The 26,680-nt window shown below is 40.0% G+C and overlaps 1 protein-coding gene across 2 annotated transcripts in view; it reads left to right on the forward strand.

Annotated features, from left to right (window-relative positions):
* Positions 1-172: 172 nt before the first annotated feature.
* ly75 (lymphocyte antigen 75) overlaps positions 173-26,680 on the forward strand; it is a 28,004-nt gene continuing 1,496 nt past the window's right edge. Inside the window, exons 1-34 of one of the 2 annotated variants that reach the window (XM_028402784.1) lie at positions 173-476; positions 1,169-1,546; positions 2,098-2,271; positions 2,387-2,548; positions 15,821-15,940; positions 16,941-17,081; positions 17,183-17,377; positions 17,464-17,624; positions 17,708-17,815; positions 18,228-18,316; positions 18,399-18,568; positions 19,063-19,262; positions 19,432-19,574; positions 19,875-19,953; positions 20,382-20,453; positions 20,880-21,003; positions 21,087-21,122; positions 21,249-21,418; positions 21,685-21,752; positions 21,853-21,929; positions 22,028-22,164; positions 22,268-22,379; positions 22,486-22,646; positions 22,786-22,915; positions 22,990-23,210; positions 23,299-23,461; positions 23,797-23,961; positions 24,050-24,172; positions 24,256-24,441; positions 24,529-24,749; positions 24,833-25,040; positions 25,121-25,282; positions 25,368-25,484; positions 26,149-26,331. In XM_028402784.1, the coding sequence (XP_028258585.1) occupies positions 380-476; positions 1,169-1,546; positions 2,098-2,271; positions 2,387-2,548; positions 15,821-15,940; positions 16,941-17,081; positions 17,183-17,377; positions 17,464-17,624; positions 17,708-17,815; positions 18,228-18,316; positions 18,399-18,568; positions 19,063-19,262; positions 19,432-19,574; positions 19,875-19,953; positions 20,382-20,453; positions 20,880-21,003; positions 21,087-21,122; positions 21,249-21,418; positions 21,685-21,752; positions 21,853-21,929; positions 22,028-22,164; positions 22,268-22,379; positions 22,486-22,646; positions 22,786-22,915; positions 22,990-23,210; positions 23,299-23,461; positions 23,797-23,961; positions 24,050-24,172; positions 24,256-24,441; positions 24,529-24,749; positions 24,833-25,040; positions 25,121-25,282; positions 25,368-25,484; positions 26,149-26,331 (5,053 nt within the window). In that variant the 5' untranslated portion in view covers positions 173-379. The remainder of the gene's footprint in view (positions 477-1,168; positions 1,547-2,097; positions 2,272-2,386; positions 2,549-15,820; positions 15,941-16,940; positions 17,082-17,182; positions 17,378-17,463; positions 17,625-17,707; positions 17,816-18,227; positions 18,317-18,398; positions 18,569-19,062; positions 19,263-19,431; positions 19,575-19,874; positions 19,954-20,381; positions 20,454-20,879; positions 21,004-21,086; positions 21,123-21,248; positions 21,419-21,684; positions 21,753-21,852; positions 21,930-22,027; positions 22,165-22,267; positions 22,380-22,485; positions 22,647-22,785; positions 22,916-22,989; positions 23,211-23,298; positions 23,462-23,796; positions 23,962-24,049; positions 24,173-24,255; positions 24,442-24,528; positions 24,750-24,832; positions 25,041-25,120; positions 25,283-25,367; positions 25,485-26,148; positions 26,332-26,680) is intronic. The other variant, XM_028402785.1, reaches the window with a different exon arrangement.

The raw sequence follows: 26,680 nt of genomic DNA on the forward strand, positions 1-26,680 counted from the left end.
TGACGCAGCGTCTCATTTTGACTTTTTTAATAAATTTTTTATTTAAATTTAGTGTTACTTATCATTGTTTAAATCTATTTAATTGTGAACGAGTCATACTTGAAACAATAATATGACTTTTTCCAGGCGGAAAGTTTCTCTTTTTGTTGCTTTTACGCGTAAACCGGAAGTGCCGGCGGTAACTTGACGTGAGTTCGGAGACGGAGAGGCACTGACTGTGCGCAGCTGACAGCTGCTGGTAGAACTGTGCTAGCTTTCTTATCTGATCACTTTCAGTTTGGAGTTGAGCTATCGATCGGCCTAGATGCTCGCTGCTCCGCTGCTCAGAGGAAGAGCAGATTATTGATGAGTTCAACAAAGAGGACTGAGGTGTGTGACCATGCTGAAATCCTCCACAGCCGCGCTCTGTTTGTTGATTGTGTTGGAGAGCGCTGTTCACCGGGGAGCCTGTTTGCCGGCTGGCGTTCAAAGATTCGGTAAGTCGCCGCCACTTTGCTTTCACTTCTGCTCCACTTCACAAATATTCAGCCACAATGAAGAGCGCATTTCTGGGTTTTTTTGGGGGGGGGGGGGGGGGGGGGGGGGGGGTGGGGGGGGAGAGGAGCGCGACATGAATCAGAGTTGGTGGAGGGAAAAAAAAGTGGTTGACTACACAACAAGTGGAGGCAGAAACATGGACCAGCTGTGGGTTTTAAACTGTTTGTTTCCTCCATATTCAGACTGCGTTCCTCGTGCATTACTTTACAGCTAACACTGTGCACTCTGGGCAACTGTTTGTAGCATTGGTACGAGCTGGAGCTGCTGCAGTGATGCAGTGAAGCTGAAATATGATATTGTTTTCTGTTCAAGTGAAGCCTGGGTGGGTGTGTGTTTGTGTGAGCTGTTTGCCTCATATTTAGCTGCAATCACTTATAAATATTTACCCAGGTCACAATGTAACACACACTAGAGTTCTTCTGTGCCTGTCCCAGCTGGAAGATGGGTCAAATTTAATTTATATGTACTGTATATATAAGTTGTTTTATAAACAAATGCAAGTTGTAATGCAGGATATCAAATACAAGTGACTTAAGATTGTCATGTCCATGTTTTTTGCAGAAATATATAGAAGGAAACATTCATGCCAGTCATTTGTTAACCTGAGCTGTTTTCTGTTTCGTCATTCCAGATGAGGATGCATTCACCATTCAGCACTCCAGCACAGGGAAATGCCTGGGCACGGGGCCTTCAGCAGACCTGAGCCTCGCCGCCTGCGACCCAGGCAGCAGGTCCCAGCTGTGGAAATGGGGTTCGGGTCACCGGCTCTTCCACGTGTCCACGTCCCTCTGCTTGGCGTTGGACGTCCACTCCAAGATGCTGTCCCTGATAGACTGTGAATCTGACCCCCTGCTGTCGTGGCATTGCCTGGACGGGGCTGTTTACACTATTTATCAGATGGGCCTAGCGGTCAGTGACGGTAAAGTCACAGTGAGACGGGACACTAATGATACTTGGGTAAAAGGAGGAGCCAGACAACAAGACAACATCTGCCAGATACCATATCATGGTGAGTGTGGCTTCCTGTCTTTTATCTGAGAAGGGTAAACAGACGTGCTTATAGTACAGGCAATGAAACTGGTATGAAATCCAGGCTGTTGTACATTGTAACAATATTTAAGTCATTCACTTCCTGAAGGAGAAGTATAGGGTTTTTTTGCCACCTGACCAAACTGGTTCTGGTACATTTTAAACTTTCAGTGCTATTTATTGCTCCTTGTGTGGGAGAAGTACATGTCGTGTCAAAGCAATTCCACTGAAACATGAGTGTCTCCCACTCGAAAGTGTGTTCTGTTTTTTAGGGGACTCCCTCTTTTTTTTTTTCTAAATAAGTCGTCTTATTTACAAGCAGTAGCTCACTTTCACTTTCTCTACCTAACCGTTGCTCAATGCCTGACTGTGTAAATAAACACCTAAACTAAATAATATCAATCTATAATATAATATAATATAATATAATATAATATAATATAATATAATATAATATAATATAATATAATCTATGTCTGTATCCACAAACCGCATGTGGCAGAAAATCCACCATGTCTTGTCTCTGTGTAGTTATCCACACCACCAATGGGAATTCTGCCGGCCTCCCCTGCGAGTTCCCTTTCAAATACAACGGCAGCTGGTATCATGGGTGCCTCCCTGATACAGACTCTCCTGGACTGTCCTGGTGTGCCACTTCTTCAGACTATGACCAAGACAGAATGAAGGGACACTGTCTAAAACCTGGCATGTATTCTTATTTTAATTATTGCCACAAATGTCATGATTGTTTCCTTTACATTCACAAATACATGTAACTCCTATAGATACACATAGTGATTCTATGTCTCTGACTCTGCAGAAGAGGGTTGCCAAACTCTGTTTGCCGGACCAGAAGGAGAATTTTGCTACGAGTTTGTTTTCGGTGCAGCGGTAACCTGGCATGAAGCTTTGGACTCATGTCGCAGTCAGGGATCTGATCTGCTCAGTTTGACAGCGTCCGATGAACTCAACTCCACAACCTGTAAGACTGACTGACACCTTCTACTGTCCTCTTCTTTTGTGCTTTCCTATCTGATTAATAAATCTATCAACTGGCTTTAAACATGTTTAGGATTGACTCGCTTTTGGAGCTAGCCTCCAGTGGCCAGTTGAGGTACTGCAGGTATTGGCACAACGTATCCTAGTTGCTGCTTAACCTGGACTCCAATTTGAAGTGATTTAAAATCCCATTAACCCAACATTTTACAGAAATATTTATTAAGGCAAAACAATCAAGTGATTGGTGCAACTTGACAGGCTGGTAAAAGGAAATAAAAGTTTGTCATTTGAAAATAGTTCCACCCTTCCTGGGTGGATTAACTGACTTTATTTAGTTCTTTTGTTCTTCCTCATTTTTTCTTCCATACATAGGTGTGGTTTTGTGTCATTGTCAGTTTCATCTGACTGTGTAAGGGAAGACATGGTGTCAACCTTTAGATCTCACTTGGATCACTGTCCCACATGCTGTTTATCTGCGCTGCATCACACAGACAGGTAGCAGCCTCTATAAATGTGTCAGACAAGGTGCACCTTCCCATGTTTCAGTTGCTGAAAATGTGGGTCTTGTGACATAAACAACTTTTTTTTCCCTACATCCTCTTTTTGTTAGTTTGATTGCCGTTGCTAGGCAATCAAACTCTTGTTCTTCTACGTCTTTATTATTAGTTTGATTGCCATGGCAATCAAACTCTTGTTCTTCTACGTCTTTATTAGTTTGATTGCAGAGCAATCAAACTTTAGTTCTTCTACTTCTTTATTAGTTTGATTGCAGAGCAATCAAACTTTAGTTCTTCTACTTCTTTATTTTTATTATTATTATTATATTTTCTTCCGTACACTTTTTGGCTCAGCGTATCTTGGGCATACTTTGTGCTATTGAAACCGTTCAAATGTCAAAATGTTCAGCTTATTGAGGACATGATGGGTCAACTTTTAGTTTTTTTCAGCTATTTATAGTTTTTAAAATATTAAGCGTTTTATAAAATTAATTTAACATTGAAGTCTATGAGAGATTTTTCAACTTTTAAAAGCTTTCAGCGTTGGCATACTTTCAGCTACAGAAACCATTCAAAGATCAAAATGTTCAGCTTTTTCAGGTCTTTTCAGCTATTACTTTTCAGAGTTCAGCTATTTATAGTTTTTAAAATATTAAGCGTTTTATAAAATTAATTTAACATTGAAGTCTATGAGAGAGCCCTTCAGAGTCTTCAACTTTTAAAAGTTTTCAGCGCCTGCATACTTTCAGCTACAGAAACCATTCAAAGATCAAAATGTTCAGCTTCTTCTGCTCTTTTCAGCTATTACTTTTCAGAGTTCTCCTGTTTCTAGTTTTCAAATGGTTAACAGTTTTATACCAAGTGGTTTTGAGGTCTCCTCTGAGTTTAACATTAGTGTGTATTGCGTGGAGACTTCAAAGGCAGAGTGGGTGATGTCATCGCTTAGAGTGCGGGAGGGAAAAAAATTAAACCAGTTTCTGCGTTTCTATCCTGCTGCTATGTCTGCACCTTTTATCTGACAGGGATAATTTGTCCACCAGTTCGAAGGAAAAATGGTCTGGGTTCTGATGGTGTCACTCTTAAAACTCAACACCAAACAGTTTTGCCTGTAAATTGAGCTGTTCGGGGGGAGTGCCGGTCATTCTTCCATTAAGACATAATGTAAAACCAAAAACAGAGAAGCAGAGCTGCCATATTTTCTAACTCGCCGTCATCTCCACATCTTCGACATCCCAGACATAAAAATCGTACCAGTTGTAGAGCAACTTCTTGGAATTCTGACGGTGTTCTTATTTTTTGTCTAAAGTCTTCGGTTTGGAGACACCGAGGCGTTGTTCGGAGGGTGCAACCCCCATTAAAATACATGGGATCTGCCTGAGAGGAGTAAAAGGAGAACCACACAGGTGTCTTAAAGAGGGCTTAATTAGGCAGGCAGGGCTGTTACCATGGTGACAGGCTGACACACAGAACTGGCATACAAAGCAGCCATATTTGTAGTCTTTATCCATCATTACGCATGATATGTGCCATATTCATTGCTATGGAGCTGTTTGCTACATATCTACATCAAAATCATTTAGTCTCCCTAAGCCTCAGCTATTATTCCAAGATCAGACAATTCATCTGCTGTTCAAAGCAATTATTCAGCTCCTATTCAGATTAATTCAGCTGTTTTATGACTGCTTCAGATATTATTTAGTTTGATTGCAGAGCAATCAAACTTTAGTTCTTCTACTTCTTTATTTTTATTATATTTTCTTCCGTACACTTTTTGGCTCAGCGTATCTTGGGCATACTTTGTGCTATTGAAACCGTTCAAATGTCAAAATGTTCAGCTTATTGAGGACATGATGGGTCAACTTTTAGTTTTTTTCAGCTATTTATAGTTTTTAAAATATTAAGCATTTTATAAAATTAATTTAACATTGAAGTCTATGAGAGAGCCCTTCAGAGTCTTCAACTTTTAAAAGTTTTCAGCGCCTGCATACTTTCAGCTACAGAAACCATTCAAAGATCAAAATGTTCAGCTTCTTCTGCTCTTTTCAGCTATTACTTTTCAGAGTTCTCCTGTTTCTAGTTTTCAAATGGTTAACAGTTTTATACCAAGTGGTTTTGAGGTCTCCTCTGAGTTTAACATTAGTGTGTATTGCGTGGAGACTTCAAAGGCAGAGTGGGTGATGTCATCGCTCAGAGTGCGGGAGGGAAAAAAATTAAACCAGTTTCTGCGTTTCTATCCTGCTGCCATGTCTGCACCTTTTATCTGACAGGGATAATTTGTCCACCAGTTCGAAGGAAAAATGGTCTGGGTTCTGATGGTGTCACTCTTAAAACTCAACACCAAACAGTTTTGCCTGTAGATCGAGCTGTTCGGGGGGAGTGCCGGTCATTCTTCCATTAAGACATAATGTAAAACCAAAAACAGAGAAGCAGAGCTGCCATATTTTCTAACTCGCCGCCATCTCCACATCTTCGACATCCCAGACATAAAAATCGTACCAGTTGTAGAGCAACTTCTTGGGATTCTGACGGTGTTCTTATTTTTTGTCTAAAGTCTTCGGTTTGGAGAATACGAGACGTTGTTCGGAGGGTGCAACCCCCATTAAAATACATGGGATCTGCCTGAGAGGAGTAAAAGGAGAACCACACAGGTGTCTTAAATAGGGCTTAATTAGGTAGGCAGGGCTGTTACCATGGTGACAGGCTGACACACAGAACTGGCATACAAAGCAGCCATATTTGTAGTCTTTATCCATCATTACGCATGATATGTGCCATATTCATTGCTATGGAGCTGTTTGCTATATATCTACATCAAAATCATTTAGTCTCCCTAAGCCTCAGCTATTATTCCAAGATCAGACAATTCATCTGCTGTTCAAAGCAATTATTCAGCTCCTGTTCAGATTAATTCAGCTGTTTTATGACTGCTTCAGATATTATTTAGATTAATTCAGCTGTTACATGCAGATTTCATATTCTCAAAGAGTTCAAAGCAATCGTTCAAATAAGCGTTCAAAGCAATGCTTCAGCTTCTGCAATCAAACTTGCATTTTCTTCAGGAAATGCTTTTTCTAGTTAGATTAATTCAGCTGTTACATGCAGATTTCTTATTCTCAAAGAGTTCAAAGCAATCGTTCAAATAAGCGTTCAAAGCAATGCTTCAGCTTCTGCAATCAAACTTGCATTTTCTTCAGGAAATGCTTTTTCTAGTTATTATTATTAGTTTGATTGCAGAGCAATCAAACTTTAGTTCTTCTACTTCTTTATTTTTATTATTATTATTATATTTTCTTCCGTACACTTTTTGGCTCAGCGTATCTTGGGCATACTTTGTGCTATTGAAACCGTTCAAATGTCAAAATGTTCAGCTTATTGAGGACATGATGGGTCAACTTTTAGTTTTTTTCAGCTATTTATAGTTTTTAAAATATTAAGCGTTTTATAAAATTAATTTAACATTGAAGTCTATGAGAGATTTTGCAACTTTTAAAAGCTTTCAGCGTTGGCATACTTTCAGCTACAGAAACCATTCAAAGATCAAAATGTTCAGCTTTTTCAGGTCTTTTCAGCTATTACTTTTCAGAGTTCAGCTATTTATAGTTTTTAAAATATTAAGCGTTTTATAAAATTAATTTAACATTGAAGTCTATGAGAGAGCCCTTCAGAGTCTTCAACTTTTAAAAGTTTTCAGCGCCTGCATACTTTCAGCTACAGAAACCATTCAAAGATCAAAATGTTCAGCTTCTTCTGCTCTTTTCAGCTATTACTTTTCAGAGTTCTCCTGTTTCTAGTTTTCAAATGGTTAACAGTTTTATACCAAGTGGTTTTGAGGTCTCCTCTGAGTTTAACATTAGTGTGTATTGCGTGGAGACTTCAAAGGCAGAGTGGGTGATGTCATCGCTTAGAGTGCGGGAGGGAAAAAAATTAAACCAGTTTCTGCGTTTCTATCCTGCTGCTATGTCTGCACCTTTTATCTGACAGGGATAATTTGTCCACCAGTTCGAAGGAAAAATGGTTTGGGTTCTGATGGTGTCACTCTTAAAACTCAACACCAAACAGTTTTGCCTGTAGATCGAGCTGTTCGGGGAGAGTGCCGGTCATTCTTCCATTAAGACATAATGTAAAACCAAAAACAGAGAAGCAGAGCTGCCATATTTTCTAACTCGCCGTCATCTCCACATCTTCGACATCCCAGACATAAAAATCGTACCAGTTGTAGAGCAACTTCTTGGAATTCTGACGGTGTTCTTATTTTTTGTCTAAAGTCTTCGGTTTGGAGACACCGAGGCGTTGTTCGGAGGGTGCAACCCCCATTAAAATACATGGGATCTGCCTGAGAGGAGTAAAAGGAGAACCACACAGGTGTCTTAAAGAGGGCTTAATTAGGCAGGCAGGGCTGTTACCATGGTGACAGGCTGACACACAGAACTGGCATACAAAGCAGCCATATTTGTAGTCTTTATCCATCATTACGCATGATATGTGCCATATTCATTGCTATGGAGCTGTTTGCTACATATCTACATCAAAATCATTTAGTCTCCCTAAGCCTCAGCTATTATTCCAAGATCAGACAATTCATCTGCTGTTCAAAGCAATTATTCAGCTCCTATTCAGATTAATTCAGCTGTTTTATGACTGCTTCAGATATTATTTAGATTAATTCAGCTGTTACATGCAGATTTCTTATTCTCAAAGAGTTCAAAGCAATCGTTCAAATAAGCGTTCAAAGCAATGCTTCAGCTTCTGCAATCAAACTTGCATTTTCTTCAGGAAATGCTTTTTCTAGTTTTTATTATATTTTCTTCCGTACACTTTTTGGCTCAGCGTATCTTGGGCATACTTTGTGCTATTGAAACCGTTCAAATGTCAAAATGTTCAGCTTATTGAGGACATGATGGGTCAACTTTTAGTTTTTTTCAGCTATTTATAGTTTTTAAAATATTAAGCGTTTTATAAAATTAATTTAACATTAAAGTCAATGAGAGATTTTTCAACTTTTAAAAGCTTTCAGCGTTGGCATACTTTCAGCTACAGAAACCATTCAAAGATCAAAATGTTCAGCTTTTTCAGGTCTTTTCAGCTATTACTTTTCAGAGTTCAGCTATTTATAGTTTTTAAAATATTAAGCATTTTATAAAATTAATTTAACATTGAAGTCTATGAGAGAGCCCTTCAGAGTCTTCAACTTTTAAAAGTTTTCAGCGCCTGCATACTTTCAGCTACAGAAACCATTCAAAGATCAAAATGTTCAGCTTCTTCTGCTCTTTTCAGCTATTACTTTTCAGAGTTCTCCTGTTTCTAGTTTTCAAATGGTTAACAGTTTTATACCAAGTGGTTTTGAGGTCTCCTCTGAGTTTAACATTAGTGTGTATTGCGTGGGGACTTCAAAGGTAGAGTGGGTGATGTCATCGCTTAGAGTGCGGGAGGGAAAAAAATTAAACCAGTTTCTGCGTTTCTATCCTGCTGCTATGTCTGCACCTTTTATCTGACAGGGATAATTTGGCCACCAGTTCGAAGGAAAAATGGTCTGGGTTCTGATGGTGTCACTCTTAAAACTCAACACCAAACAGTTTTGCCTGTAAATTGAGCTGTTCGGGGGGAGTGCCGGTCATTCTTCCATTAAGACATAATGTAAAACCAAAAACAGAGAAGCAGAGCTGCCATATTTTCTAACTCGCCGCCATCTCCACATCTTCGACATCCCAGACATAAAAATCGTACCAGTTGTAGAGCAACTTCTTGGAATTCTGACGGTGTTCTTATTTTTTGTCTAAAGTCTTCGGTTTGGAGACACCGAGGCGTTGTTCGGAGGGTGCAACCCCCATTAAAATACATGGGATCTGCCTGAGAGGAGTAAAAGGAGAACCACACAGGTGTCTTAAAGAGGGCTTAATTAGGCAGGCAGGGCTGTTACCATGGTGACAGGCTGACACACAGAATTGGCATACAAAGCAGCCATATTTGTAGTCTTTATCCATCATTACGCATGATATGTGCCATATTCATTGCTATGGAGCTGTTTGCTATATATCTACATCAAAATCATTTAGTCTCCCTAAGCCTCAGCTATTATTCCAAGATCAGACAATTCATCTGCTGTTCAAAGCAATTATTCAGCTCCTATTCAGATTAATTCAGCTGTTTTATGACTGCTTCAGATATTATTTAGATTAATTCAGCTGTTACATGCAGATTTCTTATTCTCAAAGAGTTCAAAGCAATCGTTCAAATAAGCGTTCAAAGCAATGCTTCAGCTTCTGCAATCAAACTTGCATTTTCTTCAGGAAATGCTTTTTCTAGTTATTATTATTATTATATTTTCTTCCGTACACTTTTTGGCTCAGCGTATCTTGGGCATACTTTGTGCTATTGAAACCGTTCAAATGTCAAAATGTTCAGCTTATTGAGGACATGATGGGTCAACTTTTAGTTTTTTTCAGCTATTTATAGTTTTTAAAATATTAAGCGTTTTATAAAATTAATTTAACATTGAAGTCTATGAGAGATTTTGCAACTTTTAAAAGCTTTCAGCGTTGGCATACTTTCAGCTACAGAAACCATTCAAAGATCAAAATGTTCAGCTTTTTCAGGTCTTTTCAGCTATTACTTTTCAGAGTTCAGCTATTTATAGTTTTTAAAATATTAAGCGTTTTATAAAATTAATTTAACATTGAAGTCTATGAGAGAGCCCTTCAGAGTCTTCAACTTTTAAAAGTTTTCAGCGCCTGCATACTTTCAGCTACAGAAACCATTCAAAGATCAAAATGTTCAGCTTCTTCTGCTCTTTTCAGCTATTACTTTTCAGAGTTCTCCTGTTTCTAGTTTTCAAATGGTTAACAGTTTTATACCAAGTGGTTTTGAGGTCTCCTCTGAGTTTAACATTAGTGTGTATTGCGTGGAGACTTCAAAGGCAGAGTGGGTGATGTCATCGCTTAGAGTGCGGGAGGGAAAAAAATTAAACCAGTTTCTGCGTTTCTATCCTGCTGCTATGTCTGCACCTTTTATCTGACAGGGATAATTTGTCCACCAGTTCGAAGGAAAAATGGTTTGGGTTCTGATGGTGTCACTCTTAAAACTCAACACCAAACAGTTTTGCCTGTAGATCGAGCTGTTCGGGGAGAGTGCCGGTCATTCTTCCATTAAGACATAATGTAAAACCAAAAACAGAGAAGCAGAGCTGCCATATTTTCTAACTCGCCGTCATCTCCACATCTTCGACATCCCAGACATAAAAATCGTACCAGTTGTAGAGCAACTTCTTGGAATTCTGACGGTGTTCTTATTTTTTGTCTAAAGTCTTCGGTTTGGAGACACCGAGGCGTTGTTCGGAGGGTGCAACCCCCATTAAAATACATGGGATCTGCCTGAGAGGAGTAAAAGGAGAACCACACAGGTGTCTTAAAGAGGGCTTAATTAGGCAGGCAGGGCTGTTACCATGGTGACAGGCTGACACACAGAACTGGCATACAAAGCAGCCATATTTGTAGTCTTTATCCATCATTACGCATGATATGTGCCATATTCATTGCTATGGAGCTGTTTGCTACATATCTACATCAAAATCATTTAGTCTCCCTAAGCCTCAGCTATTATTCCAAGATCAGACAATTCATCTGCTGTTCAAAGCAATTATTCAGCTCCTATTCAGATTAATTCAGCTGTTTTATGACTGCTTCAGATATTATTTAGATTAATTCAGCTGTTACATGCAGATTTCTTATTCTCAAAGAGTTCAAAGCAATCGTTCAAATAAGCGTTCAAAGCAATGCTTCAGCTTCTGCAATCAAACTTGCATTTTCTTCAGGAAATGCTTTTTCTAGTTATTATTATTATTATTCTTCCGTACGTTTTTTGGCTCAGCATATCTTCAGAATGCATGGGCCGATTCAAACCATTCAAACATCAAAAGATTCAGCTCATTAAGGACATTCCCGGAAACCTTCAATAATAATTACAAATATTATAATATTAAAAATATTAAACATTTTCCACCCTCAAATTAACATTGGAGTCAATGGGAGAGCCCTTCAAACCATGCATTTTGCAAAATGCTACTGCTCCTACAAATATTAAGTTAGAGAAACCATTCGAGGCTTAAAATACTTCCAACGTCTTGGTCTTCAAAAGTTGTATTCAGAATTTGGAAGTTCAGCTCCGTCTTCAAATGATAGGGGATTAAAGATGAAGTGGTTTTTGAGGTCTCTTCTGAGTTTAACATTAGTGTGTATTGCGTGGAATGTTGGGAGCTAGAGTGGGTGAGTCATCGCTCAGAGTGCGGGAGGGAAAAAAATTAAACCAGTTTCTGCGTTTCTATCCTGCTGTCACGTCTGCACCTTTTATCTGACAGGGATAATTTGGCCACCAGTTCGAAGGAAAAATGGTCTGGGTTCTGTTGGTGTCGGTCTTAAAACTCAACACCAAACAGTTTTGCCTGTAGATCGAGCTGTTTGGGGAGAGTGCCGGTCATTCCTCCATTAAGACATAATGTAAAACCAAAAACAGAGAAGCAGAGCTGCCATATTTTCTAACTCGCCGCCATCTCCACATCTTCGACATCCCAGACATAAAAATCGTACCAGTTGTAGAGCAACTTCTTGGGATTCTGACGGTGTTCTTATTTTTTGTCTAAAGTCTTCGGTTTGGAGAATATGAGACGTTGTTCGGAGGGTGGTTTTACATAGGAAATGCATTAGGAGGGGGAAAGAGAGCTGCAGTTAGGGGCAGCTGATAAACATTCCGGTTGCCATGGATGCAGGCAGGCAGGCAGGCAGGCAGGGCCGTTACCATGGTGACAGACTGACTCACTAGAAGCATACAAAGCAGCCATATTTGTAGTCTTTATCAGACTTTAAGCATTATATCTGTCACATTGATCATCCTTCAGCTGTATACTACTTTTCCACATTCAAATCACACAGCCTGAGCTTCTTATAGTCTTATGGTATTATTCCACCCTCAGACCTTTCATATGGTATATTCACAGGCTATTCTTTAAGGTCGTGACTTCATACTGTTCTTGTCTTCAGCTGTTTCTCTTTCATATCTTCATAATATTAAAACATTTTCTACTTTTCCAGATAAGAGCTTCATCTTTCTAAATTCTTAACTGTGTTTCAGCAAATTAAGTTCAGATTGCAGATTCTCCAGCAATTCAGAGCAATCGTTCACATCAGCGTTCAAAGCAATGCTTCAGCTGCGGCAATCAAACTTGCATTTTCTTCAGGAAATGCTTTTCTAGTTATTATTAGTTTGATTGCAGAGCAATCAAACTTTAGTTCTTCTACTTCTTTATTTTTATTATATTTTCTTCCGTACACTTTTTGGCTCAGCGTATCTTGGGCATACTTTGTGCTATTGAAACCATTTAAATGTCAAAATGTTCAGCTTATTGAGGACATGATGGGTCAACTTTTAGTTTTTTTCAGCTATTTATAGTTTTTAAAATATTAAGCGTTTTATAAAATTAATTTAACATTGAAGTCTATGAGAGATTTTGCAACTTTTAAAAGCTTTCAGCGTTGGCATACTTTCAGCTACAGAAACCATTCAAAGATCAAAATGTTCAGCTTTTTCAGGTCTTTTCAGCTATTACTTTTCAGAGTTCAGCTATTTATAGTTTTTAAAATATTAAGCCTTTTATAAAATTAATTTAACATTGAAGTCTATGAGAGAGCCCTTCAGAGTCTTCAACTTTTAAAAGTTTTCAGCGCCTGCATACTTTCAGCTACAGAAACCATTCAAAGATCAAAATGTTCAGCTTCTTCTGCTCTTTTCAGCTATTACTTTTCAGAGTTCTCCTGTTTCTAGTTTTCAAATGGTTAACAGTTTTATACCAAGTGGTTTTGAGGTCTCCTCTGAGTTTAACATTAGTGTGTATTGCGTGGAGACTTCAAAGGCAGAGTGGGTGATGTCATCGCTCAGAGTGCGGGAGGGAAAAAAATTAAACCAGTTTCTGCGTTTCTATCCTGCTGCTATGTCTGCACCTTTTATCTGACAGGGATAATTTGGCCACCAGTTCGAAGGAAAAATGGTTTGGGTTCTGATGGTGTCACTCTTAAAACTCAACACCAAACAGTTTTGCCTGTAAATTGAGCTGTTCGGGGGGAGTGCCGGTCATTCTTCCATTAAGACATAATGTAAAACCAAAAACAGAGAAGCAGAGCTGCCATATTTTCTAACTCGCCGCCATCTCCACATCTTCGACATCCCAGACATAAAAATCGTACCAGTTGTAGAGCAACTTCTTGGAATTCTGACGGTGTTCTTATTTTTTGTCTAAAGTCTTCGGTTTGGAGACACCGAGGCGTTGTTCGGAGGGTGCAACCCCCATTAAAATACATGGGATCTGCCTGAGAGGAGTAAAAGGAGAACCACACAGGTGTCTTAAAGAGGGCTTAATTAGGCAGGCAGGGCTGTTACCATGGTGACAGGCTGACACACAGAACTGGCATACAAAGCAGCCATATTTGTAGTCTTTATCCATCATTACGCATGATATGTGCCATATTCATTGCTATGGAGCTGTTTGCTACATATCTACATCAAAATCATTTAGTCTCCCTAAGCCTCAGCTATTATTCCAAGATCAGACAATTCATCTGCTGTTCAAAGCAATTATTCAGCTCCTATTCAGATTAATTCAGCTGTTTTATGACTGCTTCAGATATTATTTAGATTAATTCAGCTGTTACATGCAGATTTCTTATTCTCAAAGAGTTCAAAGCAATCGTTCAAATAAGCGTTCAAAGCAATGCTTCAGCTTCTGCAATCAAACTTGCATTTTCTTCAGGAAATGCTTTTTCTAGTTATTATTATTATTCTTCCGTACGTTTTTTGGCTCAGCATATCTTCAGAATGCATGGGCCGATTCAAACCATTCAAACATCAAAAGATTCAGCTCATTCAGGACATTCCCGGAAACCTTCAATAATAATTACAAATATTATAATATTAAAAATATTAAACATTTTCCACCCTCAAATTAACATTGGAGTCAATGGGAGAGCCCTTCAAACCATGCATTTTGCAAAATGCTACTGCTCCTACAAATATTAAGTTAGAGAAACCATTCGAGGCTTAAAATACTTCCAATGTCTTGGTCTTCAAAAGTTGTATTCAGAATTTGGAAGTTCAGCTCCGTCTTCAAATGATAGGGGATTAAAGATGAAGTGGTTTTTGAGGTCTCTTCTGAGTTTAACATTAGTGTGTATTGCGTGGAATGTTGGGAGCTAGAGTGGGTGAGTCATCGCTCAGAGTGCGGGAGGGAAAAAAATTAAACCAGTTTCTGCGTTTCTATCCTGCTGTCACGTCTGCACCTTTTATCTGACAGGGATAATTTGGCCACCAGTTCGAAGGAAAAATGGTCTGGGTTCTGTTGGTGTCGGTCTTAAAACTCAACACCAAACCATTTTGCCTGTAGATCGAGCTGTTCGGGGAGAGTGCCGGTCATTCCTCCATTAAGACATAATGTAAAACCAAAAACAGAGAAGCAGAGCTGCCATATTTTCTAACTCGCCGCCATCTCCACATCTTCGACATCCCAGACATAAAAATCGTACCAGGTGTAGAGCAACTTCTTGGGATTCTGACGGTGTTCTTATTTTTTGTCTAAAGTCTTCGGTTTGGAGAATATGAGACGTTGTTCGGAGGGTGGTTTTACATAGGAAATGCATTAGGAGGGGGAAAGAGAGCTGCAGTTAGGGGCAGCTGATAAACATTCCGGTTGCCATGGATGCAGGCAGGCAGGCAGGCAGGCAGGGCCGTTACCATGGTGACAGACTGACTCACTAGAAGCATACAAAGCGGCCATATTTGTAGTCTTTATCAGACTTTAAGCATTATATCTGTCATATTGATCATCCTTCAGCTGTATACTACTTTTCCACATTCAAATCACACAGCCTGAGCTTCTTATAGTCTTATGGTATTATTCCACCCTCAGACCTTCCATATGGTATATTCACAGGCTATTCTTTAAGGTCGTGACTTCATACTGTTCTTGTCTTCAGCTGTTTCTCTTTCATATCTTCATAATATTAAAACATTTTCTACTTTTCCAGATAAGAGCTTCATCTTTCTAAATTCTTAACTGTGTTTCAGCAAATTAAGTTCAGATTGCAGATTCTCCAGCAATTCAGAGCAATCGTTCACATCAGCATTCAAAGCAATGCTTCAGCTGCGGCAATCAAACTTGCATTTTCTTCAGGAAATGCTTTTCTAGTTCTACTTTCTTTCCTCCTCTTGGATTCCCGTGACTTCATTACAAAGAGATCAACTGAAAACAGTTTAGTCATGTCAAGCATGCAAAGCTGCTTTTCTCACAGTTTTATGTCTTGAGGATGTCATTTAGTTTGCATACATGTCATTTTTTTTTTGTTATCAGTTATGTGAGAGTTCAACCCGGGTTTTTGTGACCTTTAAGGAGATGAGACAAAAACCTCCTGAAGTGTGATAAAGTGTGACTGCAGCACTTGTACTTATCAGGCTGTCCGTCCTTTGTAAACCAGCTGCTGTCTGTGACATTTGAAGTCTCCTCTTGACGGATCTTAAACTGGCCTGGGTTGCACCAGACACACATGAGATTCATGACAGTTTTATGTTGCAGTTGGACAATGGTGTTTTCTTTCTCCCTCCTAGCCAGTTTATTGTTTATCTCTGTTGTATTATTTTCTTTGATTTGTGGCTCATATTACATAAGTAGACTCTTCCTTTATTTAATGTGTTTGTCCTGTGTGCCCTGATGTTGTATTGTGCAGTATTGGATGGCCTCGCCGTAATGCCCGACAGGGTGTGGATCGGTCTTCACCAGCTGGATTCTTCTCAAGGCTGGCAGTGGTCAGACAGCTCCCCCCTCTCCATCCTGAGCTGGGAAAATGGTGATGATGATTGTATAGTTCATTTCTTTTTCTCTCTACTCCTAAAGCTCCTTAGCTCTGATGAGAAGCAGATTTGATGTCAAGGTCGGTCTTGAGAGATTTATCCGGTAGTTTGTAACCATGAATGATAGGGAGGGTTGCTGTTCCACCAGCTCAACATTCCACCCCGCAAGACTGCCATCCAGAAGTTTCTCCAAAATGTGCTGTATGTACTTGATTTTCACTTCTCAGACTGCAGTCAGTCACTTTTATTTACAAGATGAAGAAGCAGCTCAGTGACCTCCGTTTGTACAGCTATGATGGCCTTGTAGTTTTTGTCTGAAGGTCCATGACTTCTACGAAGAGGGGTGTGTGTATGCTCCGACCTCGGCAACTATGTTAAAAATATCATGCTAGCTTGTAGCATAGACTGCAGACTTCTCTGTAACCCCCCAGCTGGTAAGTGACTGTGGTGGTGGATATAATATAGATCAACATAGATTATAAATGTTTACGTTTTTTTAGATGTGGTTCTGCATAACCTCAGTAGACCTCGTTTTCCTCCTCTAAGACGTTTGCCCCTTGTTGTGATCTGCAGCGTGTTCCAGGAGTTGGTGTCAGTCAGAGAAACAATGAGGCTAGTGTAGGAAAGAACCTCATTGTGCCTGGTTATTGGACACAGTGTGGCATTGGGATTGTTGGTGTTTCTGAATAACCCATTAATAGTACTGAATAGAAGGCTTTGTAAAGCCTGTTGATATTGTAATGTATTTTTTTTGTGTTTCACAAATGGAAGGTGTTAGTGTGAACATGAAGGATACTGCAGCCATCTGGCCTTCTGCTGATATGAGCTCTTTGTGTCTGCAGTAATTCACAATATTTTGGTGTTACTATGCTGGAACATAAAAAACCTTTATTTCACTTGTCTTTAAAGCACAGTTATGTATTATTTATCTGTTCTGTACACGGACAGGGTGTGACTTTCATTGATATTTATTTTATGTGGGAATGTATTTGACAGATATGCCTTCAACCTCCACGATCATTGAGTCAGACTGTGGAGTCTTGAACTCCAAAAAAAACTATGAGTCAGATTCATGCAACAAACGGCTGCCGTACATCTGCAAGAAGAGATTCAACGCCTCTGACACAGCCCCAGCAGGTAGGTTCGCTGCTGGTGGTGCAGTACAAACATTTAAAGTTGTACATATCACTGTACTAACGCGGTTTGTGATTTCATTCTGTCTGACTTCCTGTTTGTAGAACCGTTTGTATATAAGGAAACAGTATGTGCGGAAAGTTGGGTCCCTTGGAACGGCTTGTGTTACAAGTTCTTTAAGGATGGGCCACAAAACTTTGCAGATGCTCAGCAGTACTGCAGGTCCACCGAGGGAGGCGTTTTAGCTAGTTTTCACTCTGTTGACAGCAAAGAGATGCTCAGCACAAATTTCCATGCAGGTAAAAGTCTACATTATTTTTTTTTTCACTGATGTTTTTGTTTGCTGTTTGAGTCTGATTTTTTTGAAATCATTATGGTCCATCAGATGGCTTGTTTCTGGATGTGTGGATCGGTCTGACTGGTGAAGGCATAAACCCCACTGTCTTCAAGTGGATCGATCAGGCACCTGTCACCTTCACCTACTGGGACCAGGACCAACCACTCCAGCCCACTCGGAGTGCCAGCTGTGTCTACTACTCTGGAGAGGTGTGTTCTGTTTTCTTTTTTTTTTGCTTGCACTAAGTCATTTTTTTCTCCTGCAAAATCAAACCTGCATCCCTCCTTCACAGCTCCATGGTTGGCGAGTAGGGAACTGCGCAGTGAGACTACCTTTCATGTGTCAGAAGAAAGGAGAGGTCAAGAAATCAGTAACACAGCCCGGATGTCGCTTTGAGGACGTAAGCATTGTCTCCATGACCCAGTTTTCTCATAGAGGGCTGCAGGACTTTGAATTACTTTTTAAATATGATTTGCTGTAATGTAATTTAGGTCAAAACTGTAATCCTCTGTTATGTTCCTCAGTGGTATCTGCCCTCTTACACATATTGTGCCTGGGCTTCATTTATACAGCTGAAATAAACATGCAATCAGAAAAAGCAGAGCAGGGTCAGATGCTGTTTGGTCATAAAGTGATTAAAAGCTGTTTTGTAGCCATATCAAGTTATTACCAAGGAGATGTGTGAATGCAAAAACAAAGTGATAGTGAGAGAAAACTGGATGCCAACTCTATCGAGTATGAAATAGATATAGTGGGCTATCTTTGCTTGCAATTTGATTATGACTTAAGTCTTAATGTTTTCAATTTCACAGGGTTGGAGGAGACATGGCAACTCCTGTTATAAAGTGGACACCACACAAGTGTCATTCAAAGATCACTGTAACATCACTATAAGAAACAGGTGTGAAATGCTTGTTAAAAGGTTAAAAGCAACCTCAGTTTCAACACATGTTTTTAAACGTTTATTTGACTGCTCTTTGCAGGTTTGAGCAGGCCTTCATAAGCCGTCTGCTTGGAGAACAGATCAGCAAAGAGCCTCAGTACTTCTGGATCGGACTACAGAAGATCAAGGACACGGGAGAGTACCAGTGGCTGAGCCAGGAAGGGACCAGGGGCATGGTCACATACACCAACTGGGGCTGGTTTGAGCCACGTTAGTAAAAAAAAACTATATGGCTATTGCTCCACTCCTACAGCAGGAATAGCATCTCTAGCATATCATAAGAAACTCCAGAGTAATGATATAGTATCGCAAAGCATATGCTGTAATTTGAACCACTGCTCACAGTATACGCTGCTTCTCTCTAGTGTGTGCGGGATTAGATTCGCTGATTTAACTTCTGCATAAAAACAATTGTCAGAGGTGAGAACTTAGATGTTTTTGATCTTACATATTTTATGTTGATGAGAATATAAAGGTTCTCTCTTCATCTATCAACATGAGTCTATAGTATATTTAGATCCTTATAACACCCACAAACTATATTATGACACTGGAACATGGTTCCTCAATAGACTGCCTTCAGTTCACTGATATGTACACAGGCTTCAGGATTATATTTTGATGGTTAAAGAAACCCCAACATTCTGGTTGTACATGTTGTTGTTATACATGAAAATAACTTGTTTTTATTGTGTGTATTTTAGACCAGGATGGAGGTTGTGTAGTGATTTCCACTGCGAAGCCTCTGGGCAAGTGGGAGACAAAGAACTGCACCTTATTCAAAGCTGGCACCATTTGCAAAACAGACCTCGGTCCTCCTCCGGCACCAGAACCAGAACCAAACCCTAACGTGACCTGTCCAGATGGATGGTTATCCAGACCAAATGACAAATACTGCTATAAGGTGTGTATCAGCACACCTGAGGGCATGTAGACATTTTCTGCTCGTACTTGTTTGGATAAATAGTAGCTTTTTTATAAATTGTTGTGTGATTCTAAATGACACGATGATAGCTAAATGAAGTTTATTTTTGTATTAGTAGTTGCTGTAAGGTATTGTTTTGTCTGCTCAGGTGTTTCATGAGGAAAGGCTGAGCAGAAAACGCTCCTGGGAAGAAGCCAAGAGGTTCTGTCAGGCTCTGGGAGCCAACTTGCCCAGCTTCACAAATGTCCAAGAGATGAGAACTCTGCATAGCATCATGAGAGACACTGTCAGGTATTCTTTTTGTCACATTTCTACCTATGCTGTTTGTGACCTATGTCCTATCAGACTGGTAAAACCAGCCGTCTTAACAAAGGGATGGATTCCAAACCTGTTGCTTTAAGGATGTTCTTAGAGTTTACATTTGTTTTTTCATACACCTAAAATTTCAGTTCTTCATTCTAACATTAAAATAAACAACACATTCCATCAACTGACTCATATTTCACACTTTGTCAGTGAACAGTTGTGCTGAGTCACTTTTGAAGTGTTGAATGGTTCATGAATGATGTTGGTTTGCTGTTCTTGTTACAGTAATAACCGGTACTTCTGGGTAGGCCTGAACAGGAGAGATCCAGCTGATCGTTCCTGGCAGTGGAGCGATGGCCGACCTGTAAGTACAACCCTGACCAACATGTTATACAGCGCGCACCTCTGTGTATATCAACTAGTGTGTGGGCTGAGGTCTGGCATAGAATGAGCCCTTCATTTTGTGCTGTGGCAATAAAACAGAGATGACAAATTAAGCCAACATGCCAAAGTGCAGTTCCTCTAATGGCCACTTGGTGATGTAGTTCCAAAACTGCTCTGCAGGAAACCATGAAATGAGGGTTCATCCCTCTGTATACAACCTACACACTTGTAAGGGCAGAGGTATTCTGCAGGTGCAGTTAGCAGCCTCACTACTAGATGCCCCTGACCTCAGCACTGAGTCCTTTAAGATGCCATTTTTCATAACACCATCATCATGTGATCTTTACAGACATGCTGCACTGTATGACATTTATTTTACACTATGTTTACTCACTAACTCCACATCAGGTATCAGTGGACATTCTACACCAGGATTTTTATGAAGATGATGCATACAGTCGAGACTGCACTGCATTCAAGGTAGGCTGGTGCTCTAATGTAGAAATAAACATTTATTCACCAATTAATATTTGTTTTATAACTCAGCTGTTAGAGTTATGAAAGGAGTTGCTGTTTAAAAAAACTGACCTTCACTCTCATTTATTTTGTCTTAGTTGGTGATTGTGTTGTCAGACAGAAAGACATTTCCATCTGCTCTTAAAGAGCACACTTAAAGAGCACACTTATAACCTATGACACCATACAGTAAGAAGAACTCTGCTGTTTTGCAAGAGGCTCAACAATTAGTATATTGCAGCCTTATGTAACTTCGTGAAATGCGTCACCTATGACACAGACATGGTTTGATATTTAGATTACCGGAGTCCCAAGTAAAACTAATTCTGTCATGAAAGACATATAATATCACAGTAACACAGTTTGTGTTTATTTTTGTGTCCTTATTAGACAATGAAGAGCACCATAAAACACCTGGTTGTGTTTCTGTTCCATAACTTGACTCTCACGCCGTTCTATGCCACACCATTTCACTGTAATGCCCACCTTGAGTGGGTCTGCCAAATCCCCCGTGGTAAGACTACACAAGAAAGTACGATCTACATTCTGTCATCATCTGTTCTGCTCCAAACTCTTTCTTTGTTAATGTTTCAACAGGAAAGACGCCAAAACAGCCATCGTGGTATAATCCTGGTAATGGCCACATCTTTAACCATCTGTGTTTTTCAGAAATTTCATGATGTCTGTTTTTTTAAGTGAATCACTGCATCTGTGGATAGATGTGTTACGACAATTAGTACTGTTTGCTGTGCTTTTCAGGTGGGCACCATGAGACGTCCATCTTCATTGATGGAGCAGAGTTTTGGTTTGTTAAGCAGCCAAAGCTGAATTTTGAGGAGGCAACCCTCTACTGCAAAGCCAATGACAGCAGGCTGGCTGCTCCAGGTAGCTCTGCTGCTGCCAGGCGGATAAACCAGCACCTGTCATCGGTAAATGACATTAGTGGCTCTGTAATGAGCTATTAAATGCTATTACATTGACCTTTAGAAGAGTCCTCTTAATCAGAAGCCATTTCACAAAGAGTTTGCTACTTTGAAGGCCCCCCTCTTTATGATGTATTTGCTTATTGACAATAACAACTATACTTTAAAATCAGCATCAAATGTAATTTTCTAATTCTGTAGAATAAGAGATAAAGTTCTTCTTTGGGAATTAAAATGAATGATCTAAGCTGAAACATGCATGTTTTGAACAGCTTTCAGATTCCCTCGAACAGAGCTGGTGGGTGGATTTGAGGCAGCCTGGCCGGATATTCCCCATGTCGTAAGTCACACATTAGATGAGAATATATTTTTGATGATTCATTGTGCACATAGGTGTTAAAATGTGGCATGTACACTGATTAAAATAATATATGTTCCAGTTACACCCAGATGTACTTTTATCATTCCTACTTCCTGGGTAGATGCACTTACATCACTCCTGAAAGTCCCTTTCCAGGTGAGTAAACATCATACAGCTTAAAACAGCTTAGACTGATTCCGTTTCGCTGTATCTTCTTTGAGCCTGTGTATTTATTTTTACGTATTGGCTTGTAGAGTATGATCGCAGCTGCCAGCAGAAACTTTCATTTGTGTGTGAAAAACGTAACGTCACCTCAGTGGAGATAAACCCTCTGGAGCCTAAGCCTGATGGACTGCCCTGTGAAAGCCATTCTCTGTTCTTCAGAAACAAGGTCTTTGACCATGAAGGATCAACTTCTGATGATGATAATATCTCTATAGTAAAAGAAAGATTGACAAATAAAATATTAAATTCAATGCAATATCTTTTCTCAGTGCTACACAGTAATAAATACCACGCAGAGCCCTGTGCCACACAGTCATGCCAGTGAGGAATGCCAATCAGTGAAGGGAACCCTGGTCACTATAGCAGATCAGGTGGAGCAAGGTGAGGACCCCCTGTTTTTTTTACATGCCTGTCACGATTATTTGAAATTGTCATATTTTGGAAATTTTGAGAAAAGAAAACACTGCATGTGTGTATTCTTTTTTAGATTTCATCAACACCCTTTTGCTAACCATGCCTGATATGGAACAATTATGGATTGGTCTGAAAATCAAGCACAGTGACTTAGTATGGACTGACCAATCCCCAGTCATCTATGTCAACTTTAACCCTCTTCTTCTGGGCATGCACAAGGCTATAAAAGTCAATGTAAGTACCTCTTAGATTTACGTACGTGTAAACAGGAAGTTTAAAACTAAATGGACGATGTGTCATGATGAACCCAGCAGTTTTACTGCTAGCAATGGAAATGTCAACCACATCTGAATTTATGTGTGTTTTTCTAAAGACATTGGATGAAGAGAGCTTGGATTTTTGTGCATTCATGATCAATAATCCCAGCTCTGACATGCTGGGTACCTGGGACTACACTTCCTGTGCACAGCCTAAACATTTGGCCATTTGTCAGCATTATGCAGGTAAGAAAAATACAAAAATCCCATGTGCGACTCATTGTATTACAGAAAAGTTACAAATCTGGTACATCTTCCAGATAAAACAGAGGAGCCCAGCTTCCAGACAGAACGCTTCCATGTCAATAACCACACCATCCTTCTGCTTGTCAAAAATCTCACCTGGTTTGAGGCCTTAGAGCAGTGTAGGAACAATAGCATGGACCTGGCAAGTGTGACCGATATCTCCCTGCAGTCCACCCTCACTGTGCATGTGAGTCGTGCACAAACGCCCATGTGGATCGGCCTTTTTAGTGACGATGTAAGTCTGTTATTTTAAAAAAGGATTTTATACCGATTTATCAAAACAATTGTTTTTTACAAAAATAAAAAAATCTTGTGGTGTTCAGGGCGGGAACCACTACCACTGGACCGACCACAGTCACACTGTGTTCAGCCGTTGGCCCTCTGATGTCACCACTGGCTCCTGTGTTTACCTGGACACTGATGGCTACTGGAAAGCCACAGAGTGTCAGGATCAGCTGGGGGGTGCCATTTGTCACAAACCAATTCGTAAGTGAGGATACAGATAAACAGATGTTGTTGTGGTGGGACTGAAACCTAAAGGAACTGCATGGCTTTTTTTCTGTGTGTGCATTTGTGCAGTTACGTTAATAATCTATCCATCTATATATTCAGAGTTATAACTGTCAGGTATACAGGATACAACAGAAAGCTGTTAAAGAGGAAATCAAGTAACTTAAGTCCCTTGTTCTTTCTTTAACCCTGGTGTCAATATACATGCATGCTTTTTCTTTTTTTTCTTTCATGTGGTCTTGAAGGCGGTGAAGTGTACCTTGATTATAAATACTGATATTAAAAATGACCTTTGACCTTGTATTTTTCAGAGGAGATCATCACCATACCAGATGATGTTGCAAGAAAGTGCCCCCATAAAAGGAACGGCCCAAACTGGATCCCCTGGAATGACAACTGCTATTCCTTCAGGCTTGTTGCCTCCAGATGGGAACACTTTGACCACGGCCCGATTCAAGATACCTGCAAAACACTCCGTAAGAAGCGTTTTTTTTTTTTAACTTGGATGCTTGCTTTAGTTTGTCAAAGACTCTGGTTGCTAATGATTGTGCATATTGGTTTCAGACGCAGATGCAGAGATCCTAACCATCAGAAATGCACAGGAGAATGAGTTTATCAAGAAGCAGCTTGTGCCATTTGAAACTTTGGTCCAGTTTGTGTGGCTGGGAATCTTCAAAGATGATAACGGTTGGGTTCTTATTAAAACTTGTAAACTTATGTGAACAAAATACTAATTTCTGCACTGATACCAAAACGTTCCTCTGCTGCAGATAACCAGACAAAGTGGTATGATGGCACAAATGTTCAATATTCGAACTGGGCACAGGGCCGACCTGATTTAGATGGATCGTTCATGGCTGGTCTCACCACCGACGGCACCTGGATTCTCATCACTAACAGAAACATGCACTCAGAGTTTAAACAGAAGTCAATTGTGACCTGCAAACTGGAGTATGGTAGGTGAATCTCACTTTAGATCACAGTTCCTATCATTATTAGAAATATTTAAAACTGAAAATCTGTTTTTAAAATTCTCTCCTAAGCCAAGCATGACTACAAGCAGTCAGTCAAAGATTTTGAACACTATGGCAGCTTAACTTATGAAGTAGTGGCCCGGAAGCTGACTTGGTACCAGGCTCTGAAAGAGTGTGGTCAGCGTGGAGGCCACCTGGCAAGCATCCATGACATCCAGCATCGCGCACATGTGGAGCTCATTGCCAAGACTGATGGCTTTCAGCTCTGGATTGGCCTCTCGAACCAGGATGTAAGAATGTTGTGCAAATCTCCAAACGTCTCTCACTCCGTGGCGCCTTATAATTCAGCTGCTAACAGTGTTTTTCTCTGCAGGTCAGCGGCTCAGGATATGAATGGTCCGATGGAACAAAGTTTGACTACAAACCTGACATCTCTAACTCACAAGCAAGCTCCAGCCCAGACAAACTAGAGCACAGCTGTGTTTTCATAACCCCTACTGGAGCTTGGGTGAGGACCAGCTGCAATGCTTCAATAGATGGTGCCATTTGTTACACCACCACCATCACCACCTCTTCTCAAAGTAAGATATCAGGTTATTCCTCTTGTAAATTAGTTTTATTTGGAGTTGCACTGAGCATTTATCTTGCTGTTATGGATCAGGAGCCAGGCTACAAGCTGCCCCAGAATCAAATCACTGCCCTCAGACTAATGGCACATCCAAGTGGGTGCAGCACCAGGATCACTGCTACGCCTTTGACATGAGCTTCTACAACTACAGCGTCTACAGCATGGAGCAGGCCAAGACTATCTGTCAGAAGATGGGTGAGTGGTTTTTATGTGAATTGAGACATAACTGATATCATCAATTCTAGTCCACTAATTGTGCTTTTTTTTCTTCTGCTGACAGATGCTCATCTACTGACCATTGAAAGCAAAGAGGAGAATGACTTCCTGGCAAAGTACATGTCTGATAACCCTCTCATCACCAGCAGAGTTTGGCTCGGCGTGGACCTTGATGCTCAAGGTAAATACTGTCATTTGTACCTAGAGCTAGTGGCCACTTAACAGAGAAAAGACATTTTAACAGATTCAGGACTATGGTATTATTAAGTTATGGAATACTTTCTGTGTTTCTGTGTACAAGATAAAATATTGTAAGTGTCCTAAATGATATATAAAGATTGAATAAATAAATACAGTGCATTTTAGTATCTTTCAGCTAATTGTTTTGGTTTTATGTCCTGTTGCTTAGCTTAATTATCGTTATCAGCCGCAGCACACAAGTTGTTTTCAGCAAAAAAGCTTTGACAAAGTACTTATCACTAGCCCAGCACCAAATGGTAGATAGGCTAAGTTTGCAGAAAACAGACTCAAATGTTTTGCAGTGAGATAAATAATAATAATTTCCTGAGAAGCTGCAGAGATGTAAAGAGGAAGAGGCTTTTCTTAAGCAGACAGAAGTGTGATTTCCTGTGTGCTGGTTGTGTTGCCAGTTCACACTGATAAATAGTCAGTGTTAACAGCTTGGTTTGCTGTGGCAGAAATACGAAGTAATGTTTAATAAATTGGATTGATTATGGTAACTTCTTTGTTTTAGTACCTCAGCAGCACACAGAACTACGTTATTAGTGTTGTGAGGCAGTCCCTCTTCCACTCCCTCCTCATTATCTGCTCGTTCTTCCTGTCAGGTGAGCCTTTGTTGTGGCAGGATGGTTCGAGTCTGGCTTACTCTAACTGGAAATCTGAGGCCCTGGCTAGTGGGAAAAAACTGGATTCCCACTGTGCTGTAATGATAGCAGGAGATGAAGGATCCTGGAATCTGGTCAGCTGCAAGACCAGTAACAGTCGTGTTGTGTGCAAAACTCAAGCAAGTGAGTATCACACCTGTGTGTTTTAACAATTACAACAGCGACCTCTGTGTATGTACATGCTGAATATAGTAGATTTGGAAAGTTGTGATTTTTAATCAAATATCTGAAGATACATGTGTGTGTCTCTCTCTGTCCTGTCTACCTCTCCTTCTCCTCCTTTACCTGGCCAGCTATCAGCAGGAAGGTTCTTTCTTATTAACCGGGTCCTGCCACTGTTGCTCCTAAGGGGGTTCAGGCTCTGGGTTTCTGTAAAGCTCCTTGAGACAATTCTGATTTTAAAAAGTCTTATATAAATAAAAATTGACTCAATAACCAACAATGCCCAACATTCTGTCTAATGCTGTACTTA

Source organism: Parambassis ranga, chromosome 3 (genome assembly GCF_900634625.1).
Source record: "Parambassis ranga chromosome 3, fParRan2.1, whole genome shotgun sequence".
In the NCBI taxonomy this organism is placed as follows: Eukaryota; Metazoa; Chordata; class Actinopteri; family Ambassidae; genus Parambassis; species Parambassis ranga.